General features: G+C 52.5%; 1 protein-coding gene across 1 annotated transcript; it reads left to right on the top strand.

The window, feature by feature from the left end:
- The first annotated feature begins 1237 nt into the window (after positions 1 to 1237).
- BATF3 (basic leucine zipper ATF-like transcription factor 3) lies at positions 1238 to 13507 on the top strand. Its single transcript, XM_028530866.2, has 3 exons — positions 1238 to 1408; positions 4262 to 4366; positions 12949 to 13507. Exons 1-3 carry the CDS (start codon positions 1337 to 1339, stop codon positions 13132 to 13134), a joined length of 363 nt encoding a protein of 120 aa, XP_028386667.1. The 5' UTR covers positions 1238 to 1336; the 3' UTR covers positions 13135 to 13507.
- The last annotated feature ends 10155 nt before the right edge of the window (positions 13508 to 23662 follow it).

The following is a 23662-nucleotide window of genomic DNA, read 5'->3' as shown; positions in this document are numbered from 1 at the left end:
CTGCATCTCGCAGCTTTGCAAGGGTCTTACATCTCGGCGGAGAGCCACGTGCCCTTGACTGGGAAGCAGAAGCGCCTGCCCCCATCCCCGCTGCTGCCCACAAGCCCGAGCACTGCAGCCACCGCGCGCGGGAAGGCAGGTCTGCCGCCCTGGTCCCGGGTCCCACCCGCCCACTCAGGCTCCCGGTTATCTCTCTCTCCCGGTGCTTGCTCGCAGTGCGGATCGCAGCCCCTCGATTTCTCCCTGCGGGGACCACGTACAATGAACGCTGCTTGGCTTGGCATCTTTTAACCGGGCGGCAGGGGCGGGGAACGCGCGGCATCTCTGTCCACCCTCCCGCAGTTCGGCGTGAAGCCTTAACCCCCCGACACAGCAGCGGCCACTCACGTGGTGACAAGAGGGAAGGACGGGGGTCCAGGGCCCCGAACCTAGCGACATTGCCGCCCGCCGCGACACACTGGCTCTCAGGGAAGCCGGGTCGGCGCTGCTCTCCAGGACACCCTCCCTCCCGCCCCCACTGGGGAATCCACCCTGGGGGCCTCCCCGCCTCTCCCCTCCCACAGCCCGGCGGGGCCGGGACGGGGGGAGTGAGGGCCACTGCGGAAAGGCCACCGGGCGCCCACGGTCTGTGCCCGCGGAGAGGCTGTGGCCGCGGCTCCCCTGGCCCGAGCCTCCCGGGCGGGGCAGCCGAGGGACACGGAAGGAGCGAGAGCGGCGCCCAGCGACAGGTCGCCGCGGAGAAAGTCCCCCTCGACCGTGACCCCTGGCGCTGGGGGGAGGCGGGGCTGGCGCGCAGGAAGATGCCGAGAAGGGACTAAGAAAAAACCCGCCAGCCCCAAACCACCCACTTGCGTTTCTCACCCCGAGTTCCCCCGAGAGCAGCCGAACAACCCCGCCGGCCGCGCCGCGCCGCACCCCACTCGCCCCAGCGCCGTCTCCCGTGGGTGGGCTTCGCATTCCCGCTGAGTTTCGGGGCCACCACGTGACTTCCACGAAGCGCGCGGGAGAGGGGGCAGCGGAAAGCCGCGCCAGGGGTGGGATGGGGACCCCGAGGACGGCCCCGAGGGGAGGAAATGGGGCGGGATGGGCGAGGGAGGGGCGGGGCAGGCTCCGGGACGCGCGGCCCGGGCTGGGGTGGGGAAGCCCGGGCCTCGCGAGCCGAACTAGCGGGAAGCCCAAGGGGCGGGGCGGGGGGCCGGCGTGCAGGTGCGGCGCCAGGATGCTGGGGGCGGGCGAGCGCCGGTAGGTACGCGGCTCGTGCAGGACGCGGCGAGGCCCGCGGCCGCTCCTCCGCGAGGCTGCGCCGCGGAGCGGGCTGGGCCGAGGAGCGCCCGGCATGTCGCAAGGGCTCCCGGCCGCCGGCAGCGTCCTGCAGAGGAGCGTCTCGGCTCCCGGGAACCAGCCGCAGGTAGTGAACCAGAGGCTCGGGGAGGGCGGCAGGGAGGCTCGAGGAGGACGGTGCTGGGTTCCGGGGTGCTGGCCGTTGAGTGGGGAGTGGGGACGCGAGGGTGGTCCCCGGGACGCCCGTAGGGCACCCGCGGTGTACTCGGCTCCTGCACGCCAGGTGGAGGAGGAGAAACGGGGGTTCCGACACTTAGCTGGGCGGCGCACGGTCCACGTTCCCCGCACGTGGGGTCTGCGCAGCCATCAGTGCGCCGCCGCCTGCTGCCATCCCACCCCCGGCGCGCCTGGCCCTCTCCCGGAGCTCCGAGTGGGGGCCAGGGCGCGGAGAGGGGAAATTCAGCCCGAGGGGGCAACTCGTGCCCAGGCACAACCAACGTCCACCGGCCCCGGCTGGAGCCGGAATGGGGAACTCGGGACCCATTAGCTGAGGGGTGCGAGGTGGGGGCCTACTGTGGGCGGGCTCCACCCCCAGCCTGGTGGAACCCCGCGCCCGCGTCCAGTCCTCTGCTCTGTCCCTGCAGCCTCTACGGCTGCGCACTTGGCGGACTGGAGACCGGGCTGCGGGCAGGAACGGCTGTGGGAGACTCCCCACCGGGCTGCTGCGGGACTGAGTCTTTTCATCCTTTTGCCCCGCTTCGTACGCTTCTTGCCTCGGTGCCTGGCAAATAGTGTCAAAGGATGATGCTCGAGAGCCACAGGTCTAGTTTGGGGCAGGCTGTGCCGCGCACAGGCTGAAGCCGTTGGCAATTTGCGTAACCTCTGCGCCTGTGGTTTTCCCCACCTGTAAAATGCACGCGTATGACAACGTCGACTCCTGAATGACTTTTGTGAGGACTAACTGAGATATGGTTAATCATATGTGAATTTCTCAACATTTTGCTCCCCTCTTTCTGTCTCGATAAATGTTTCTTCTGGGTGGCCAGGTGTGACCACCGAGTAGGTGATAATCCAGTTTGGAGTGCAAGCTCCCAGAGGGCAGGCTGCTTGCAGCTTCCTTGAGCCCTATGACTTTCTGATTATGAGGAACAAAAAGGCATGATTTGGTGACAAACACAATAAAGGACTCAATACAAAATAGCAGCTCCCTGGCTGGTGAAGCTGAGTGGATGAGTGTGCCTGCCTGTGAACCAAAGGGTCGCATATTCGATTCCCAGTCAGGACACGTGCCTGGGTTGCAGGCCAGGTCCCCAGTTGGGGGTATGCAAGAGGCAACCACACATTGGTGTTTCTCTCCCTCTCTTTCTCCTTCCCCTCTCCCCTCTCTAAAAATAAATAAATAATCTTTAAAAGTTCTGTTAAAAAAATAGCAGCAACCTCAGCCGAGGTTACTGAGGGCACAGTGTGTGCTGGGAGCTTTAAGATAAAATCTTATGTTATCTCGTGCCAGCCTCAAGCATTAGTCTGCAGTTCCAGGCATGTCTCTCCAGTGCCCAGGACAGCGCCTGGCACGTGGCAGGTGCTCAGTGAATACAACTGAAAGGATGAATGAATCACACTTACAATAAATGAGAAAACTGAAAATTCGGAGAATATGGTCACCAAGGCCATACTGGCAGCAGGAGAAAACAAAGCAAAACAAAAACCCAGGAGCTGTGCCTTTCTAAAGCCGAAGTTCTGTCCTCTCCACCACATCCCGCCCCCCACCCCGACCCCGTGGTGTTCTGGTTCTGCCAACCTAGAGCTCTTGGCCTCTCAAGGGTTGCATTTGAATACCTCGTGTCTGTTTCCTTTTCAGCTCCAGGCCTCTTCCACTTTGTATGCTGTTTGTGAACGTGTCATTTACTCTTCTCCTTTATTCTTGCAGATGCTAAAAATTATTTACCTGCATTACTTGGGGAGATGGTATGTGTCTCTTTTCTTTGGAACACCAGACCAGATAAAATGATAGCTAAACATTTGCTTTCAATTAACATTGATAATTGAGTAGCTTTCCTGTGTTTGTACCCCACTGATCTCTTGGCTTTTGAACTCTTTAAAGGTAGGATTCTGCCCCCGTCCCAGCCCCCACCACGGTATCTTCTCACAGGGTCCTGGAAAGCAAATGTCACTCTCTTTTCCATGTTCTCTATAACTGAATCAAGTGTTTTTGCCATGGTAGATGTATTTTTATGCCTGCCCGTTCCACAGTAACTCTCGGAAGAGTTGACTAGGTTTGGTTAAATCTTGTATATCGCTAAGGGCTTGCAAGACGCATCATGAACTTGCTCTCTGATTTGCTCAGATGTGTGAAACACAACAGCAATCAAGCATGGTTCACATGAGCATGTTGTCAGTGGTGTTTAAGGTCATCTGGTGTGCCACCAGTGAAGCTATGTGGTTGCAGTGAGTTATAAGAGTCAGTGCACTTTGTGCAGGGCATCAAAATTCCTGTTTGTGTGCGATGGTAGAAAGCCTGGCACGCAGCAAGTCCAGCTAGCAGACGCCGTCTGCGTTTTCCATTCTCGATGAGCAGCGCCAACACCACACACAGCTCTTCCCCGCACACGCCCTGTGGGGCAGAGGTTGGTGAACGTTGGTGGAGTCAGACAGACCTGAGTTCCACTTCCCATTCACCCGCTTACTAGCCGTGGTACCTGGAGCAAGTTCCTTAACCTCTCGGAGTTTCTTATTCCTCATCTTTTAAGTGGCGGTCGCACCACACATTTCTCAGGGTGGTCGTGGGGATCAGCAGCAGAGCGCAGCCATGGCGCAGGCTGGTGTGCTCCTTAACAAGGGGTTGCTCTTCCCCCACCGATGCAGTGACAAGCGCTGCTGTGACTGTGAGGGAGGCAGTGAGCAGTGCTGAGTGAGGAGAGAGGGCAGGCACTGGGGAGGCGAGGGGCCCCCACATCACTCCTGACCACGCGTTTCCCCCCAGAGCCCCGAGGATGATGACAGGAAGGTCAGAAGGAGAGAAAAAAACCGAGTTGCTGCTCAGAGAAGTCGGAAGAAGCAGACGCAGAAAGCTGACAAACTCCACGAGGTGAGACTGTGGTCGGGGCAGAGCCACGTCGAGGACCTATCTTCTGTCCTCGCACGGTGCTGGTGGCCGTGAGGCCACTTCCTGGTCATCACCAATGAGGCCACATGCCTGTCTAATTCTGCTGTGTCCTCCCAGCCCCGTGTTCTGGTTCCTCACTCGCTGGCCTCTTCACTCCTCCCTCATCCACTGTTTGCATCTCACGCTCAAGTTTCTTTCTTTGTAAAACAATAACATCCAAACTTCCTTTTCATCCCAATTCCCTTCCAAGCTAGTGCCCATTTCTTTTCTTTCCTCACTTTTCTGCTTCTTAGAGAGAGTGGCACTGTCTCCATGGCCTCGGTTCCCGTTTTCCCACAATCCTCTGATTTTGCTTCTGTACCCCCCCATCCAGTGCACGCACATGCGTGTGCACATACACACACACTTCCTACAGAAGCTCTTCCCGCTGAGACCACTAGTGCCTGGTCCAAGGACCTCTTTCTAGGGTCACCATGCTTGACCTTGCAGGAACATCTGACACCATTGACCCTCCCCTTCTTCTTTTTTATTTATTTAATCCTCACCTGGGGATATGTTTCTTGATTTTAGAAACATTGCCGTGAGAGAGAAACATTGATTGGTTGCAGGGATCGAACCCACAACTTATGTATGTGCTCTGACGAGGGAACGAACCCGCAACCTTTTGATATACAGACGATGGTCCAGCCAGCTGAGCCACCTGGCCAGCCTGACCCTCCCCTTTTTGAAACCTTCTTTCAAGGTCATTATCTTCTAAGACAAACAACAACAACAACACATTTCATACTTTTCCTGACCCTGTTAACCACTTTTTCTCTCTGTTACTTTGTTAGATTTCTACCTCTGTTGTCTTAAATGTTGTTAACCACATTCTGTCCCTTTTCTTCTCACCCTGGAGAATGTAACATATAAACCTGCCCGCCAACATCGGTCACTCCAGGAAAGCCCTCCGCTCCAGCCCTAACCCCGTATCTCCGGCGTTTCCCAGCGGGTCTGCCGCAGGCCCCTCTCATGCAGCACGGTCGTAATAGAGGGTCTGTTTACCCTGAGACTTCCTCTTCTCACTGTCTTCAATTTGTACTTAATGGAGCTGACAGTCTTCCTCATCGCTGAAATCAGGAGCCTGGGTTTATCCTAAACTCTCTCATTGTCCTCGACCCCTATGCGTGATTCCCACGTCGTCTCACAGCAGAACACGGACACCATTTCCTATCAGGGACTGCCCTCTGAGGCACCCAAGGGTCCGTTCAGGAAATGGGCGACAGTTCCGAGCTCTGGTCTTTGCACAGCATCGATGTGAATAATGATGGATTTCAGCGGAACCCTCTCCTGAGTACTTTCTTGCCACAGCTGTCTGAGCAGGGCCAATCAGGGGCGTTGACAGCAGAGAAGAGACTGAGGTATTTTGAGGGAGAATGACAGTCTCTGAAACCTTTAACAATGAAGAGAGCACAGACTTAGCACGCACATGTCCAGGGAGAGGTGGCCCGCTGATACACCTTCCCGGCAGAGCGTACGTTATCCATCAGATTCCTTCCTGCAAGTAGGAAGGCTGGGCCCTAGGATCTTCAGACTGGGGTGGGAGAAGGTCCTTCCCAGATGTTATTCATTCTGTAAAGTTTCCACAGACGAACTGCAGTGCCCTCAGCCTCTCTTCTCCCTGCCCTCTTGCTCCCAAAGCCCCCCCAGTTCTAGCGCTGTGTTCCTACAGAACACTCAGAGAGGGCCTGCGGTTCACAATGCGCTGCCCTGGGTTCAGGACACGTGCCTGTTGGGCAGCGAGGGCTTCCCTACCCCAAGAAGCTAGAAGCTTCTTGTGGGGTCCAAAAAACCCCACAAGAGGACACTCAGTTTTAAGTCCCACGTGATTATGCATATGGAGGTGACTAAATGACTTGAGTAGGACCTTTCACAGAGCTGGGTCAAGTAGAGTCATTCCTCAAATACTCGTTAAGCACTACCGTGAGCAAGGCGTGGCCACTGGGTCACAAGGAGAGGACTGGCACCTTATTCCCGTCCTTGGGAAGCATAAGAGTTCCCGAGGAAAGAATGTTAGTTTCCCGTGGCTGCTGTAACAAATTACAACAAGTTTGGTGGCTTAAAGCGACACAGGTTTGTTACCTTCCAGTTTTGGAGGTCAGATGTCTCCAGTGGGTCTCCATGGGCTGACATCAAGGTTTGACTGGGCTGCATTCCTTTTGGAAGCTCTGGAGAAGAACCAGGGTCCTTGTTTTTGTTTTTTTCCAGTTTCTGGAAGCTTCTGTGCCCCTTGGCTTGTGGTCCCCTTCCAGCTTCAAAGCCAGCTGTTCGGTCGAGTCTTTCTTATGCTTCATTACTCGGACGCTTCTTCCATAGTCACATCCCCTTCTTCTGACTCCTGACTCCTCCCTTCACTTCCAAGGATGACCTTGGGTCCACCTGCACAATCCAGAATAGTCTCCTCATTTGAAGGCTCTTAACGTAATCTGCAAAGTCCCTTTGCCACTTAAGGTGACGTATTCGCAGGCTCCAAAGACTGGATGTAAACATCCCTTGGGGGGCAGGGCGTTGTTCTGCTTATCACAGGATGCAGCAGAAATATCACACTGCAGAGTTAAGGCAGGTCTTCCTCAATTGCTGTCGTTGCTGGATTCGATAACCGAGTGAGCCACCTGCCTGGGACACCCAAGGGTGGCGCTGCACGTAGTCCTGCCTGGCCCTCTCAGCGCCGCAGGTGAAGGGCCCTTCCGTGGGGTTCCCACCCTGCTCTGCTGTCCACGGACTTGACTAGTCCCGCCAGGCGTCCCTTCCAGAAATGACGCCGATCGGTCTGGAACCCAGTCCCCCCCACAGCAGAGCCCTCCCCTCTCCTCTTCCTCTGTGAGCTAGGGGGACGGACGAGCACCACCCACCCCAGCGGCTTGCTTCAGCAAGGCCAGCTTTGTGGAGAAACACGGTGGCAGGGGAGCCACACCTTGACCGTTACTAGCCACACACGTGTCGTTGGTGACAAGAAGGTGTGAGGGAGGTGGTGGCTGGCTCAGGAAAATGGAAGCGTGTAGTCTTTCCGTAGAAGAAGAAGGGCATCGTGTCTGGCCCAAGGGCACCACGTGAATAATCCCTCCCTGGTAATTCCCCGCCTCCTCCCAGGGAGCACATCCTAGTTATGGGGATCTTTTTTTACTAGTTTGGGGATCTAGTAAAAAAAAAAAAAAGTAAACATAGTAAAAAATGATTAGTTTTAAACTTTGAAAAAAATCTCCGTGTTGGGGGTGGGGTGTATGGTGAAAAAGTGGGGAAGGGTAACCTCACTGTGCTCCCGTGAGCTGAGGGCGGAGCGCCTAGCACACGGCTCCCATTCTTGGCAGAAAGCCCCTCAAGCCCCCGGGGCTCCCCGGCCACAGGTAGGGTGGGAAGAGTGAGAGGGGACCCAGAGTGGGGAGACCCCCTCCTCCAACCTTCTTCTGGTGTGAGTGAGGCCAGCTCACAGGAAGACACCGAGGGGCAGAGAAGAGCCACCTGACAGCCACAGGCAGCCACAGCCACTTGCTGGTCCCTGAGGAGGTCTGGGTCGCTGTCCCATAAACTCCTCGATCCCAGACTGTGGGGGACGTGGCTGAACATCTCAAACTCACTCAGATCTTTATTTGCCTTTCCTTACAATTTTTGTTATTTCTTGATTTTAGAGAGAGAGAAACATTGATTTGTGATTCCAGTTTTTCACGCATGCATTGGTTGGCTCTTCCACGTGCCCTGACCAGGGATCGAACCCCAAACCTTGGCGTATTGGGGTGGTGCTCTAACCAACTGAGCTACCCGGCCGGGGCTATTTGCCTTTCTTGAATACCGTGAAGGGGAATACTCAGAGCAAGATTTGTTTAAAATTCCCAGTTTTCTCCCCTGCCCTCCTCACTCACTCACCTCCAACACCCTGAAAAACCCCTTCAGTCCCAGCTCATGTAAGTCCCTCCGCCACCCCCCTGTCCTCCATCTCCAAGGCCAGAGAACTCTCCTGGGAGGGCAGGGCAGCGGGACAGCCTGGGTGGGCCAAGCCAGGGAGAGGCTGGGGCCGCTCCCCAGCCTGAGTTTTCCCCTCAGGGCAGGGGCTACTGGAAGCCGGATTGCAGGGGTGAGAAGCAGTTCCCGGGGTGCCTCTGTGGACCTCAGTGTTCTCTGTGGCTTTTCAGGTTGGCCCTTCCAAGTGCTTACACCTCTCAGGGGGATTTCGACCCCTATTCATCTCTGAACAGTAGGCACACGCCTGAGTCCACATTCACAGACAGGCACCCAAGTGAACAATCCAGCTCCCTACGGCGACAAGCTGAAAGGCACTGCTTTCAGAAGTGGGTCAGACTGGTTGTTGCCAGGCACCCGAAAGGTGTAAGACTGAGAGAGGATTCTGAGTCAGCGAAGGGAGGCAGCGGTGCCATCCTCGGGAGCCCCAAATGTCACAAACGACCAATTTCTTGGGTAACACGGCTGTGGTATGTGTTGCCGCAGTTTTTTTCAGATATTGCATTTTCTAAGAGAAGGCTTCGTGTTCAGTCCCCACTTGGTTTAGAAACTGATGATGACATGAATTTTGACAGTCCTTGCTGGTGACACATTTTTCTGCTGGGAAAGGCATCCGCTTCAGCCTTGGGAATAGACTGGTTGTAAAACCCTGAGCTCTTACAGCCCGTCTCTGCTGGTAAGCACCCTGGGGAAATTTGGGTCCACGCACTGCTGAGCGAAAGCCAAATTGCTGCCGCTGCAGGAGAGTGGCAGTTGACCTTGAAATGAGGGATCAGGCTCCAGTCCTCATGACTTTGGAAAAGTCACGGTGCCTCTCAGAGTTTCAGTTTTCTCGCTTGTGAAATGGGGTCCGGGTGTGGCTGTGTCCTCCTGATGGCCTGCTCCTTCCCCTCATCCCCTTCCCTGCCTAGTTACCGTCCCTGGCCCCTGGCACCTGCATTGTCTTCTTGGCCACTCTCATCCTTCCCTCTGCCTCGGAGGCACCCCCACCCTGAATATCCCCAGACAGCCCCCCATTCCCCGGTCAGCCTCTTAAATGCCCAGACCAGGGTTTCTCAGCCTTGGGGCTGGATGATTCCTTGTTGTGAGGGGCTGGCCTCTGCACCCCTGGCCTCTGCCCTCCCGAGGCAGTGGCACCCTATTCCCCAAACTGTCTCCAGACAGTCCCCACATCCCCTGGGGGTGCCCAGATTGCCCCAGGGCAGAGAGTCACTGCCCTAGACAGCCTGGTTTCTGAGATAGAACTGGGGTTTGCAGTGGCGCACCCTCTCTGATCCACAGCCACTGCTTCGTGACGGTGTCCAGGCAGGTACCCGGGAAGGCAGCCCAGTAGCCTCAGCCCTCCTGGGGCGAGGGATTCGAAATCCAGCGGTTGCTGAGCTGAACCGAGCATCACTTTGGAAATAACAAAGGGTCTAGTGTTCTTTTCACTTTTCATGCATGCGAAGGCCTCCAGGTAATCTGTTCTCGCTGTGAGGCGGGCCTAACTCCTTCCCCCTCGTCCCCACTCTGCTCTCTCCCCTCCTCTCCCTCCCCTCCCAGCTCCTCCTTTTATTTCTGTAGAACTGGTCTCACGGGGAGATTTGCACTTCTTCTCTCTTTTGTATTCCCTCGGCTCGATGAAAGTCCCTGGGCATATTTGTGAGTACAACTTAAATCCCAGAGGAGAAAGTCCCTGTGCAGAGGGCCTGAGCGGGGCCTGCAGGGCAGCCTGGGCTGGGGTTTGGGCAGAGTGGCAGCAGAGTGGCAGCGCCTGGGGCAGCGGGACTCTGTGTGGCTTCCAGAGACAATTCTCAGAACCTCACGGCGCCTCACCACAAAATTCAGTCGACGCAGAAAGTCCGTTTGGAATATTTTGCCACAGGAAGAGGATTTCCTATTTTTTGGAACCTAGTTTAAACGTTAGCTCATCGGGACCCTTTAAATCTATCCTCCTTTTCCTTGGAAGTGACGACCACTTCTGGTTGCGGGGTGGGGGGAGCATGTGCACGTGTGACCGGCAGCTGCAGGCAGGTTGCCCTCAGGCCACGCCGGGGCTTCCATCCCTTGTCTCCCGTCCAGACCCTCCCCTTGTCCGCAGAGGGCTTGGTTGCTGGGTCTGCAGACCGAATTCTGCCTCTAGAACCAGAGCTTGTCAGAGGCCAGAGGAAAGCGTGAGCCGTTGGGAATGCTAGGCATGGAGGAGAGCTGAAGGCAGAACAGGGCTGGTGATGCCAAGCTGGCCCAGCACAGCCTGTGGGGGAAGCGGGGAGGCCTGTTGCCTTGGAGAATCTTCCAGACCACCCTGAGAGCCTGCTTAGGAGAGGCAGAGGCCCAGTGGCTCAGATGACCTTCGCATGCAGCCCCTTGGGGCCCCTTGTCCTCAGAGGGAGGAAGATGCCTGGAGGCGAAGGAGACAGAGGCTGAGGGTCACTGAGAGCTCAGATGTCAGCACTGGGGCCTGTCGGGCAGGCGTACAAGAGAAGGTAGCAGAGGCCCCAGATGCTATGTATTTCTGATCTTTGTAGAGAGAGAGACCTTGTTTCATTATGACTGAATATGATACGAGACTGAATAAGACAGATAATAGGAGATGTGCTTCCATTAGGTGCTGTGATCATGGCAGACTCCCTGGAGGTGGAGGGCTTGAGCTGGACCCACAGAGAAAAAGAGGAAGGCAGTCCAGGGGCAGAGTTGGGAATGTGCCTTTGCCTCCAGAGCCTGTTAAGAAGATCTGCCATTTTTAGTGCTACCCCTTAAAAATTACTAGTAAGAGAAAAGCTGTGATGGATAATAAGGTTGGGCCCCTGCTCAGGACGCATGGTATGCGTGGTGCAATAAAGCCTAATCTGTGAATCGATCTAGAAAAGACTGAAAATGACACGTCAGCGAGATTTAAATAAGATTTAAGTAAGATTTAAATAAGCCTTGGGGGGTCTCTGTTGATAGGCTGCAGGGCCACTGCCATTGGCTGAGTATTTCGAACTTTTTCATGACTTAGATGGAAAAAAAGAGGAAGACTGCTTGACCTGCTTATCAAGTTGGCGGACACCTTATAGCTGGTGGTATCGCTAATCCGTGAGCCGACACGATCAGGGTCCTGAAAGATTTGCGAGTCTGGAAGATGCTCTAGGAGACAGGGTGAAATCCAGTAGAGGCAAGTGTGAAGCCCGTCTTTATGCTCCAAAGTGTCCATTGTTCTTCAGTACAGACAGAGGAACGGCAGGTGCAGACAAAGCTTGAACTTCTCTGCACGCTCGGAGTCCCCAGAGCGAGGTGGCAAGAGGCTCGTGCCCAGCCCAGAGCAGGTCACCTCTGCAGTCCGCCCTCTGCATAGTCAGGCACGCCATCCCTGTAGTCATGCCCTGCATTTGGGGAATGGCGTTCTCCCAGAGCTTCTGACAGACTGGGGCATGTGTGGGGTGATGTCCAGGAGGGCAAAGGGACTGGGAGTCCTCAAACCAAGGAACCCAGAGGACCTGAGACAGTTGAGCCCAGAGAATACCTAAAGGGAAGTGGTATGGGGCTGTCTCCTAACATTTCAAGAACTGCGACGTTGAAAAAGTATTGAATTTACTCTGTGTGGTTCCCTAAGGTGGAACCAAGCCCCAAAGGTGGGTTTGAAGGAGAGAGAGTTTCTGTATCCGTGCAAAGAGGAGCTCTGTCCCACAGCCGCTCAGAAATGGCAGGGACTGTCTTCGGAGGAGACAGGGCTCAGCGTGGGTTGGATGTCCGAGCTAGAGTTCCACAGGGGAGGTGTCTGCATTGCGTGGGGTGGGCTAAGGAGTCTCGGCAATCCTTTCTGGTTCTCAGCCCCCAGAAGCTCTGATGCAGAGGAAACTTGCCACAGGACTATTGGAGCAAAGCCAGAGCAAGGGGTGTTTTCATTCATTTCCTCAGTGCTCAACAAACGTTTCTTATGTTTGAGGCACTGTTCTGGGTGCTGGGGCTCTCTACTACGGCAGCGGTCCCAGCAGAGGCCGTTAGCATGCAGTTCGGTGGCTGGGGGAGGGGAAGGCTGCAAAGGGGCAGTAGGGAACTTTCCAGAGCGATCGAAACCTTCTGTCTTGATCAATATAGTTATTTCCATTTGTTCAAACTCACTGAAGTACACACTTAAAAAGAGTGTATTTTATTTCATGTAAATTATATCTCATAAAGCTTTTTAAGAAAAGATTTTATTTATCTCTAGAGAGAGGTGGAGGGAGGCAGAGAGACTGATGTATGACAGAAACATCTCTCACTCCCCCAACCAAGCACCTGGCCCACAACCCAGGCATCCATTCTAACCAGGAGTCAAACCAGCAGCCTTTCAGTTTGCAGGACAGACATTCAACCCACTGAGCTACACTGGTCAGGGTTCCTACGAAGTTTTTCCAACAGCTGAAGCCACGCCTGTATGAACCTTTGGTCCTGGCGGGAGGAGAGAGACATTAAGCAAATGAACAGCTGGTTGCAAGTGGTGGAGGGGGCATGGTTCATGAGAAAGCTTCCGTGGGAAGGAGGTGAGCACCGCAGCGCAGGCAGGTCTGCCAGGATGACAGGGGAAGAGAATGTGTCTTCAGATGTTGCCCATTCTCTGTCTCGCCCAGGAATATGAGTGCCTGGAACAGGAAAACACAGTGCTGCGGAGAGAGATCGGGAAGCTGACGGAGGAGCTGAAGCACCTGAGCGAGGCGCTGAAGGAGCACGAGAAGATGTGCCCGCTGCTGCTGTGCCCCATGAACTTGGTGCCGGTGCTGCGGCCGGACCCCGTGACCAGCTGCCTGCCCCGGTGAAGCCCAGCGAGGAGCCTCGGTCTTTCTCACACCTGGGAGGAGGGTTCCCTCCACACCTGCGTGCAAGGGGACCTGTGACCAGGCCTCCTCCACCGTTTCCCCCTCCTGAAAAGGTCACCTTCCATCCCTTTGGGTGGTTTTGTGGCTCATGGGTCTTGCTTCTCGGTCCTGGTCATCTCCCCCACAGCCAGGCCTCCTCCCGGGAGCTCTGGGCCACGTGCCACGGGCCCCTGACTCTCAGTGCCTCGGGCGGATCCGGATCAGGAGACCACCCTCACAACTACTTCACTCCACTTCGGCAGCTAGGAGGTTCCGCTGTGATGCAGAATCCTTTTCTCTAGAATTTGGATAATAAAGATGGTTATTATCTCTCCTTTGCCAGGTTCTTGGAATTTAGAGGCACAGCACATTTTTCCCTTCCTGTTGAGGTATCTCCTGTCTCCTCAGTTGTTTTTTTTTTTTTTTGCAGCTCCTGGGTCTTACTTCCCCCTCCTGGTCGTCTCCCCTGAGTTACATCCAAACTAGATGATGGGAAGGCAGCTCTGGGGGCTGCAGAGCAAAGGCCAAAGGGACTTCCTGCCGGCCCAGCTTGCAGGCCCCTCTGGCTGCCCTGACTGCCGATCTGCTCTCACCCCTGCTGTCACTGCTGTCCAGCTGGCTGCTCACCCACTCCACTGCTGACCCCTGGTGTCTGTGTCTGCTGGCCCCACTAGCCTGAGCCCCGGGGCTCCACATAATAATTCAGGGACCAAACTCCTTCCATTTAGTTGCTCTGTAACCCCAGGGCATTGCAGTGGCCCCTGGACTGGGGGACTCAGGAGAAGGGAGGAGTCCGTGCAGGGGGTGGGGAGAGGCTACATCTTGGAGGTGAAAGTGAAGCATTTTCTGCCCACAGCCCATGGGCCGGACCTCAATCCCTGCTGCAAGAGCAGTTGGGAAATGAAATTTAGCTTCATGCTCGGGGTGGAGGAACTGGATTGTGGGACTTCATTAGTCTCAGCCGTAGAAGATGCAGCCTTTGCTCCGGCTGCTTCACTGGCACTGCCCACTCAGGTATCCCCAGCAAGCTCCCGTTGCCAGGTCTGACGGGAATATCTCAGGCTTTCTCTTCTTTACTCTCCAACAGCCTAGGATACTGGCTTCTGCGTTTCTCCCCCTCTTTCCTTCTACCAGCTTCACCATATAAAGAAACTGAGTCGCCGACTCTGCCTCGCCTGACAGCTCCCCCCCCCACCCCCACTGTCTGCACCCAGAACCCGGCTCTCGCCTGCGGGCAGACCTGCCTGTGCGGCTTCCCATCGCGTGTCTGAGAGGACCTCCCACACGTGCGTCCTCCTCCACACATTCAAAACTACTTATGACACCGTCGTCCTTCCTTCAGACGCGCTTCTCAACCTGTGTTCACCTGCTTTGTGCAGGGCTCCATCGTCCTCCTGGTCAGAAACCTTCATCTCACGTATGATTCCTCCAAGGCCTTCCTGTATCTCCTCACTATCCCCCAGATCCAGCCACTTGGCTCCAATGTGCAAATGGCCGGATCTGCTGTGAAGAGCTTTATTCAAATTAGCTGGCAAGCTGTGCATTCACTGAAGCTGAGCTCTCAGTTAGGGACCGTTAGGCCTTCACTTCTGATATCGAAACAGCACCTTTGGAGCCAGGGAACCAAAACTAAGGGAGCCCAGGCCGTGAGTCATGTTGCTGGGGCCACGTCCCTCTGAGATAACTGGAGCTGTGACGAGAGTTTTCAGAACGGAACTTGGCTGCAAAGGACATTCTCGTGAAGCTCCCGCTAATGTTAGGGGCTGTCTGAGCTCCCTAGCTCCTATTCTGCCGAAGCAGAAATTCTGCATAAACCGGAGGGACTATTAGATTATTTCAGGAGGGATGAGGGCAGTAGAGAAGTTGGTGGGAATTGGATTTGCTGGGCTCTGTTCCCACTGCTGCCGTGAGCCAGTCCCCAAGCAGGCGTCTGCACCGGCTGCTGCTTGGGCGGGGGAAGGGAGGGAGGCTGAGAAAGTGTCAGCAAGAAAGGAAGCCCTTCTTCACACCCACACAGCCACACCACTTCCTGTCCGTAATCCCGCCCTTGCCTTGCACCAGCCCAGCCTTGAAGGCCGGGATTTCCATCACTGAATCAGGCCCCAGTTGTCACCCCAAATCTTGGTTGAGAATGATGACTCGAACGAACAGGAAAGCGAGAGACCCAAAAGCCCCTCTCTTCTTCCCCGTCGGTACTAGGGCTTGCACAGTCTCGTGAACTTACCAGGGCTGAGGGCTCTGCCCTGGGAGGAGCTAGAAGAAAAGGGGCAGCCCTGAGTGTCGCCGTCATGTCTTCCCTCCCATGACATCCTGGAAGACCTGGCAGAGTCATCCACACCACGGCAAGAAGGCTCATAACAGACAACCAGGGAGCAGAACGAAAGAAGACTAGAGAGGAGGAAGGAGAGAGAACGGAAGGGAAGGAGAGAGGAAGGGAAGAAGGTGATGGGGATCCTTGAGCTCTGAACCTAAACCATCCCTGCTCCTGGGGAACTTCTGCTGAATCCCCAGGCGGGTATGCTATTGAAAGCCCCTCCCCCCTCAATAATGCTGCAAACCTGGGGTGTGAGAGTGGAGCTGGCCACGGCCAGAATCTCTGGAAACTGCTCTGTGCTTGGAGTCAAGGGAACATTCCTGAATTGCTCATTTGGAAATTGACCACCTTGATGAAATTGTCCCCACCCCCATCCATTTGGGACAAAAGAGATCAATGTGGTTACATTGTCGTCGTGGACACCGTCACCATTAGCATGAGCGACACCAAAAGTCTGAACCTCGCGGATGTCCGTGTGCTCAGCACGGCATGCTTGCAGAACTGTGTCCTACGTCTGGGGCGGTGTTCAAGGCAGACTCTGCCTCTGGAGACAGCTCACCTGCTCTTTTGGGTGTTCTAGTCTGACCTTTTCTGGTACGGCATTCTTAGGAAGATTGGAAATGTCATCACAGATCAGATGAAAGGCCACTAGTCCGAAATTCCAGCCACGACTCTGAGGGAGAGTGAGGGAGAGTCCAGTGTTTGCATTTTAAGACACCATCCTTAAAGGCCAAAGATGCACGTGGAACTTCCCTGATTTCCCTCAATGACCCGCTACTTAATCTATCCATCCATTTATCAAGGCTCTTCTCGAACTAGTTCAAGTTCTCAGCAAAGGTGTGCAGGGCGTCAGCTTTTGCCCCCAATCCGGGGCGAGTCGTGCGTGCACAGCGCAGAGCAGGGCTGTTTTCTGAGCATCCCGAGCAACATTCTGAGCATTCTGAGCAACACTGAGCATCTCAGTGTTTTCTTCACTGAGCTTCCTCCCAGTCTTTCCTCTTGACCAGAGGCCGGGCCAAAAAAGCACCCTCCAAAATGTCAGAAACCCACAGAAGGCTCCACTCCCAGGCAGTACTTTTTGAAACTGAGACAGTGAGGGAGAGAGAGTGGTGGCCAGCATCCAAAGGTTCAAGACTGGAAAGAACCAATGGATGTATCTCATGGCTGTTCTTTGAACTGTGGCAGGGAATTTGCTAAGTATTAGTTAATTATTACTGAACTTATTAGCAATTAACTACTTATTTATGTAGGCAATAAACAATACACATATTTATAAAACTAAATAAGTGTGCATTTAAAATAATAAACTACTTTATTAATACTTTGTTATTGTTACCGATTTACTCATTAGGTGTCATCCAAACAATTAGTAGTTATGTACCCATCGCGTGTGTGGCAGAGAGCAGAACCGGCAACACACCTTAAAGAGCCACCTTATCCCACAACTTCTGAAATCTCACCTCCAGACCTGTCTCAGTTTGAACAGAGGAAATACGATTTTTTCTCATCTGGTTGGATCAGGGAACACTCCTACCTCAATTCTAAGCAACCACAGCACAGGGACGCTCTTTCATTGACCCCTCTATCTCTGGTTGCTAGCCGAGACGCCTACCACACGTGACTAGCGCTGAGAGGATCTGTTTGAATGACTGACGCAATGACTGGCTCCTCCTTCCCTAGTCTTCATCTCCGTGAAGTCCCTCACCCCCACTCCAATCCCCCCCAAATCACTTAATATTACCCTATTTGTGATTTGAATTCCTCATTGTGGTTTCCCCATTTAAGAGCATGGACCTAACCTACTTCCTTTGTTCCTGTAATTCTTCATCTGGGTCAGTGGGCCTGTTGCAAATGAGGGGTTCCCATAAATCAGCAATGAAGTTGCTTCATAAAGGCCCCGAGACGACAGAGTTGGAAGTGACAATGGGTTGATGACGATGAGGAGGAGGACTGGGGCAGAAAACACGTCGCTTCCGTCATTGGCTTCAGTTTCAGTTAAACACTGTATATATAGTTACTATATTTTTATCTGTTCTGCGATCGTTACTGCTTGTCTTTAATATTTGATTAGGATTACTTAACATCATATATTCACTGAGGAGTTCATATGCAAATCACCAGTGGCCTGGTATGGAGGGGGAAAAAGAATGAAATTGAATAGGTGGGTCTTCTGGGGAAAAGTTCAAGGGCAAAGGACTTGTTGTCCAGAAGATACCCCCCAGTACATTCACACTGTTGTGCAGCCCTAACCCTTTCCAGAACTGTTTTGAAGAATCAGTTCTTTGGTTTTTGGATTTTTTTAATCCTCACCCAAGGACGTTTTTTTTTTCATTGCTTTCAATTCCAATTATTCCAATTGTTGTCTGGCCTGTCCTGAGAAGCCGGTTTCCTCTGCGCCCTCCCTCTCCCTGGACGAGCCAGCTCGCTCCGTTTGCACGCTCATTTCAGCAAATCGGCCAATGTGCCTGCTCTTGGGCATCTGTTTTCAAATGGGTCACAACCACTCAGACCCTGTTCATCTCATTTTTAATCTTTATGATCTTATTTAGCTTTCATTAAGTGAATTTTTTACAGGTGTTTGTTTCATGTCTGAATAACAGCTACGATTTGGCCATTGGGCAAATTTATTTCAAACAGGGTTAAATGATCCCAGGGATGCTGACAGATGTGCACCCCCTGGGGACACAGAAAAAGCAGGGCAGTGTCACTGAGGGCCACCTTCAAAGAGCAGAGCCTCTGGGGCCATTTCTCCTGTTCTGCTGTCCTGGGCTGTGTTGTGCTGAGTGAGTTCCTCACACCTGCTGCTCCTCCCCCTCCCCCTGTTTCTCCATCTCCTAAGCATTCTTGACATCACAGGCCAAATGTCACTTTCTCCAGCAGCTCTCGGCTCTGTGCACATACAATGGGATGTATGTGCCACAGCATACGTCCCATTCTATTGTTATGGCCCACTTAAGCAAATAGAGATACTGATGAGTGAGTCCCAATGGTAAAGACTCTACAGCACCTTGTATCCACCTGTTCCAAATTCCGTGAGAAAACTTCCGGGGCCTAAACGGAACCTTTGTGCAAACATCTTCCTTTCTTCTTTTCCAGTGGATGGATCACCCTTTTCTCTGTATTGTGTGCTTTCGCGTGCTGGGAAACCCTTGCTAATGCCTGCCCCACCTTTCCTTTTCCATATTTTCTTATTTGCTCCCTCTTTTATCCTTTTTAGCACAGCACAGAACTAATAATGCATAACTGAACCAGTATTTGCAAATAAATGCCTTCAAGGCAGGGAGATCCTCACACATTTCACCTTGGGGTTGTTGTCCAGGGACCTGGGGGGCTTCAGGGGCACGACAGATGAGCGGGCGTCTCCCCGAGGCCACCCTTGGCATGACCCAGAAGCCAGCATGCACAGTCTTCCCACCTCCAGAAGAAAACAATGCAGCTCCCATCTCTGAGTCATCTGACCCCTGCAGGAAGCTAGAAAAGTAAAAGCATGAGAGGCCCTCTGGTCCCCAGATGACACTGAGAAAATCTGTGCACTTATCCGGACCAACTCTTTACGTTAAAAAGGAGAATGATGATGATGCATTTCAGAAATATCCAGACCTTCAAACCTGGATTTCAGAAAGACTTTGTGGTTCACTTCTATTTCACCCCCCACCCCCGCCGGTCCCTGCAAATGTGGTTGGTGGTCACTGAAGGTTGTTCACCTTCTAGCTTATTGGGTGAGAAAATATGGAATCCTGTGTCTTTAAGAACTGAAACTGTGTAGAAACAGGATTTGATACCCTGTAGGAGACAGGAGACTTCCCTTTTGCTGTTCAAGTTTCGTCTTCAGTTATCAGGAACTGACAGGGGCACCAGGACCTAGCGTTGCAGCAGCTCGGGTCTCTGAAGGTGCTGCGTTCTGGAAATGAATGTGCTCTTCCTTCCTTTTGAATGTAACTCACTGCAGTGAAAAGTGCATTTAAGAAAGTCCCTGGTTGACTCTGCATGTCCAGGGCTTCGCTGGAAGACAGGAGGTCCTGCTCTAGCCCCAGGTGCTGGCCAGGCCAGGACTCCCCAGCACTGCGCTTTGTCGGGCACAGCACCCTACGGTGGGGATGGGGGCCCTGGAGCAGTGCGCCCAGCGCCCAGTTGGAAGGCAAGGGTCAAGGGACCTTATGTGGGAAGTCTTGCACATAGAGGGTCCCGCGGTCCATCCAACCTACTCACTCTACAGCTGAAGCCATCAAGGCCTAAAATGCCAGAGATGTGCCCTCAGGAATGTCAGTGTGCTGTGTGCAGCGGGGTCAGGCCTGTCAGGAGCCAAGGGCCTTGACTCCCTGCTGTTGGCTTTTCTGCCATTCCACAGTTACCCGTGCCACTGCCTTGCACAGGCTGTGTCTGAGGGTGTGGCTTTGCTGCCGTGTCTCACTTGCCCCCTTAACCCCACACCATTCTCTGACTTGCTCTGCGTCATGAGGCTGACCCCTACGTATTCCATCCTGTGCTTCCTGATGGCTGGTTTCCAAGTGGCATTAGCCAAAGTGAGCCACCGGAGGAGACTGGAGGGGAAGGAGGGAGAGGGCAGCCCAGTGTTTCTTGCGTGTCTGTCCCTGATTCTCAGCCTCGGAGCCTGTGGTGGCTGCGTTCCTCAGAGAGTATGGGGCCCCTGTTCCCCAGCTCAGCTCATTTCCCCTGGGCCCTAGTAGTACCATCCTCTCCCTCTGCCCCTTCAGGCCTAGATGGTAACAGCACCCCGCTGTTGATATTCCTTGGACACCTCAACACCCTTTGTTTGTTCCTTTAATCCTGCCCTGATGCCTGTACATTCTCCCCATCAGAGTGGAATCCTGGAATCCGATTGACCTGCTGCTCAAATTTGTTCCAGCATTCTGGGCCGGCTCGCTACGGGTTAACAAAATCCACCTGAAATAACATCACCACCACCACCACCAAAACCATGAAGACAAAGGCTTTATACTCACTCAGAGCCCTAGGACACAGCATCCGTCCAACAAATCAATGCCCAGAGAGAATACCATTCTCCCCAGCAGGGCCTGCCCTGTGGAAGCAAAAAACAAAGGACTGGCTGGAGTGTGTCCGCCTCTGCTCTCCGCCTGCTGCTGGGCACTCGGTGAAGCTGGATTCCCGAGCTCCCCGGGGAGGGTGTGGACATGAGTCTTCTCTCAACCTCTCTCATTCCCACTCCCATATGTAAACCCACTCTGCTCTTCCTTTGGCAAATCCAGGAGAGCGAAGCCATCATCCGCCTTTTTCCCGAGCTAGAAGTTGCAGGTTACCTGGAGCTCTTCTTCCACTGAGGCCCCTGGGCCCCACACCTGTCCCCCTATCTTCCGTCTGCTCTCACGCTTCTACTTCCACGGGCATCACCTTGTTCGGACCAGGAGTTTTCAACGAGGGTCAGCTGGGGAGGGTTTTTTTCCTTTCAAAGTGCATATGCTTTAATTCTCCTTCCCCCTATTCCCTAAGAGGATATGATTTTTTTTTTTTACCAGAGTAGGATGTCCTTTGCTTCAAACCAATTCCCGCATTCACTGGTTTTGACCTTCATTATCTCTTACTTGGAATGCCTCACTCCCTGGCCTGCCCGCTTCTGGTCTCTCCAGACACCCTCAGAATCCTCTGTCTCAAAGGCAAAACGGAGCATTTCTTTCTCTTGATTAAAAATCTTCAGTGGCTACAATAATAAAAGCCAACCTGCCTGACCAAACAAGGCCTCTCACCATCTGGTTCTCACCAAGCCTTCCAGCTTCATATCTGGAAGTGCAGAGAGAAGAGAACTGACGGTGGGAGGTGAGAGGTGGGACAGACCAGAGACGGCGGCATTAGGGGCCTGGGCCGCCGAGGCCGGGTGAGCAGCCCCGGACCAGAGCTGCCCTCCCAGCCCAGAATCTGGGAGGTCCGACCGAGGATTTCCGTGGGACTGTATCTCCTGCACATGTCCACATACAACCCCATTATTTGACTAGATGCGGTGCGTTTTACTTCCTCACAACCAGCAGAATCTCAGTAAATCGATGCGCTTTGTGAGTGTCTCTGCCTAGTTAGTACTTAATCATCTCCCAACTCCCAGCTCAAACAACCTCTCCTTTGAGGGGTCTCCCCCGAGTTACCTAGTGAGTGACCTTCTTCCGTGCTGTTGTGGAAACTCGTACGTGTCTCTGTCACAGCATTGGTCTTATTTCATTCTGTTGTAGATTCATTGTGTTATTTTTAAAATTCCATACAAGTTGAGAGTTGTCTTGTTTCAGTCTAAAAACCACAGCTATTTTCAAATAGAATTACATTGAATCTACAGATCAGTTTGGGGAGAATTGATTCTTGATAATATTCAGCCTTCCCATGCCTCTATATGATACATCTAGTCATTTATTTAAATGCTATTTAATTTCTCTCAGCTAATAGGGTGTTTTACATATATTCAGTGTTTTATACTATTTAATATTTTATAATATTCAATGTAGAAGTATCTCACATCTTTCATTAAATCTATTCCTAAATACCTTATGCTTTCTGATGTTATTGTAAATAAGATTTATAAGATTATAACTTTCCAATTATTTGCTGCTGGTATATTGCTATTTTTTGTATTGCCCTTATATCCTTTAACCTTGCTAAATTTATGTATTAGTTCTACTCAGATTGAGTTGATTTTTAATTCCTTGGGATTTTCTACGTAAACAATTATGTTGCCTGTAAATAGGAAAGGTTTTGCCTTTTTCCTTTTCAAACTGTGTGCTTTTATTTCTTTTTCTTGCTTTGCATACTGGCTAAGGGCTTCAGCACAGTAGTTAATAGATGTTTTAAGAACAGTCATCATTTTACTGTTTGTTCCTACCTTAGGGAAAGCATTTTTTTTGTATTTTGTTAGCTGTAGGTGTTTTTTTTCCCAGAATTTCCATTTATTGAGTTGAAGAAGTTCACTTCTATTCTTAAGTTGCTGAGAGTTTTGATCATGAAGGAATTAAAATTTTTTTCAAATGCTTTTTCTGCATCTATCAAGATGATTATTGGACTTTTTTAACCCTGTGTTTTGCTAATATGGTCAATTACATTGACTGATTTTTTAAAAAGATTTTATTTATTTATTTTTTAGAAAGGGAAGGTAGGGAGAAAGAGAGGGAGAGAGAGAAACATCAATGTGCGGTTGCTGGGGGTCATGGCCTGCAACCCAGGCATGTGCCCTGACTGGGAATTGAACCTGCGACACTTTGGTTCGCTGCCTGTGCTCAATCCACTGAGCTACTCCAGCCAGGGCTACATTGATTGATTTTTGAATGCTGAATCAACCTTTCATTTCTGAGATAAACCCCATCTGGTCACGGTACCTTATTCTTTTTGCATATTGCTGGTTTCAATTTGCTAAAATTTTGTCAAGAATTTTTGTGTCTGTGTTCATGAGAGATATTGGTCTGTAATGTTTTTCTTGAACTGTTTGTGTTAGATTTGGGTAGAAAGGTTTATTTTGAAAATTAAAGTTTAATTTCCATCAAACATATGCCCAATTTTTAAAAATCGAATAGTGCTAGAAGGCATATGTAGAATTAGTTTCAACTACAAAGAACGGAAAAGCCCAAAACCTTCGTGTTTTTTCCACGGAGAAGCAGTCTGAGAGGAAAGGAGTCCAGCCGGTGTGGCCACTGCATTGTGTCCTCAGAGGCCCCAGGCTTATCTTCTTGTTCTGCTGACCCTTTAGGTCCCTTCATATTCCACGATGGCTGCTGGGGCTCCAGCCATCAGCTCTATATTCCAGGCCGTCAGGTGGAGAACAGCAAAGAAGAAAACAAATGTGTCTGCCTCTCACTTTTACAGAGCCTCTTCAGAAGTCCCACGTGACCCTTCTAGTTATATGTCTCTGGCCATATTTTATTATAAGGCCACAGTTAGTTGCAAGGAAGGCTGGGAGGTATAATCTGTTAGCTGGGTGCCTCAGCCCAGATTTACTGGAGAAGGACAGGGTGGACGCAAATATTATGCTGAGCAAAATAAGGCCAGGACACAAAGAGGACATACTGCGTGATTCAATTGATATGAAACTCTTGAAAAGCCAAATCTAATGTATAGGGACAGGAAACACATTGTTGATTGCAGGTCGGGAGGGAAAGGGAGGGGGTTCGGGGGAACTTTCGCAGATGACAGGCATGTTCTGTAACTTGGTCGTGGCGATGGCTGTAC

This window comes from Phyllostomus discolor, chromosome 14 (assembly GCF_004126475.2).
Source record: "Phyllostomus discolor isolate MPI-MPIP mPhyDis1 chromosome 14, mPhyDis1.pri.v3, whole genome shotgun sequence".
Lineage (NCBI taxonomy): Eukaryota > Metazoa > Chordata > Mammalia > Chiroptera > Phyllostomidae > Phyllostomus > Phyllostomus discolor.
The sequence above is the reverse complement of the archived record's forward strand: the minus strand, read 5'-3'. Positions and strand labels throughout refer to the sequence as shown.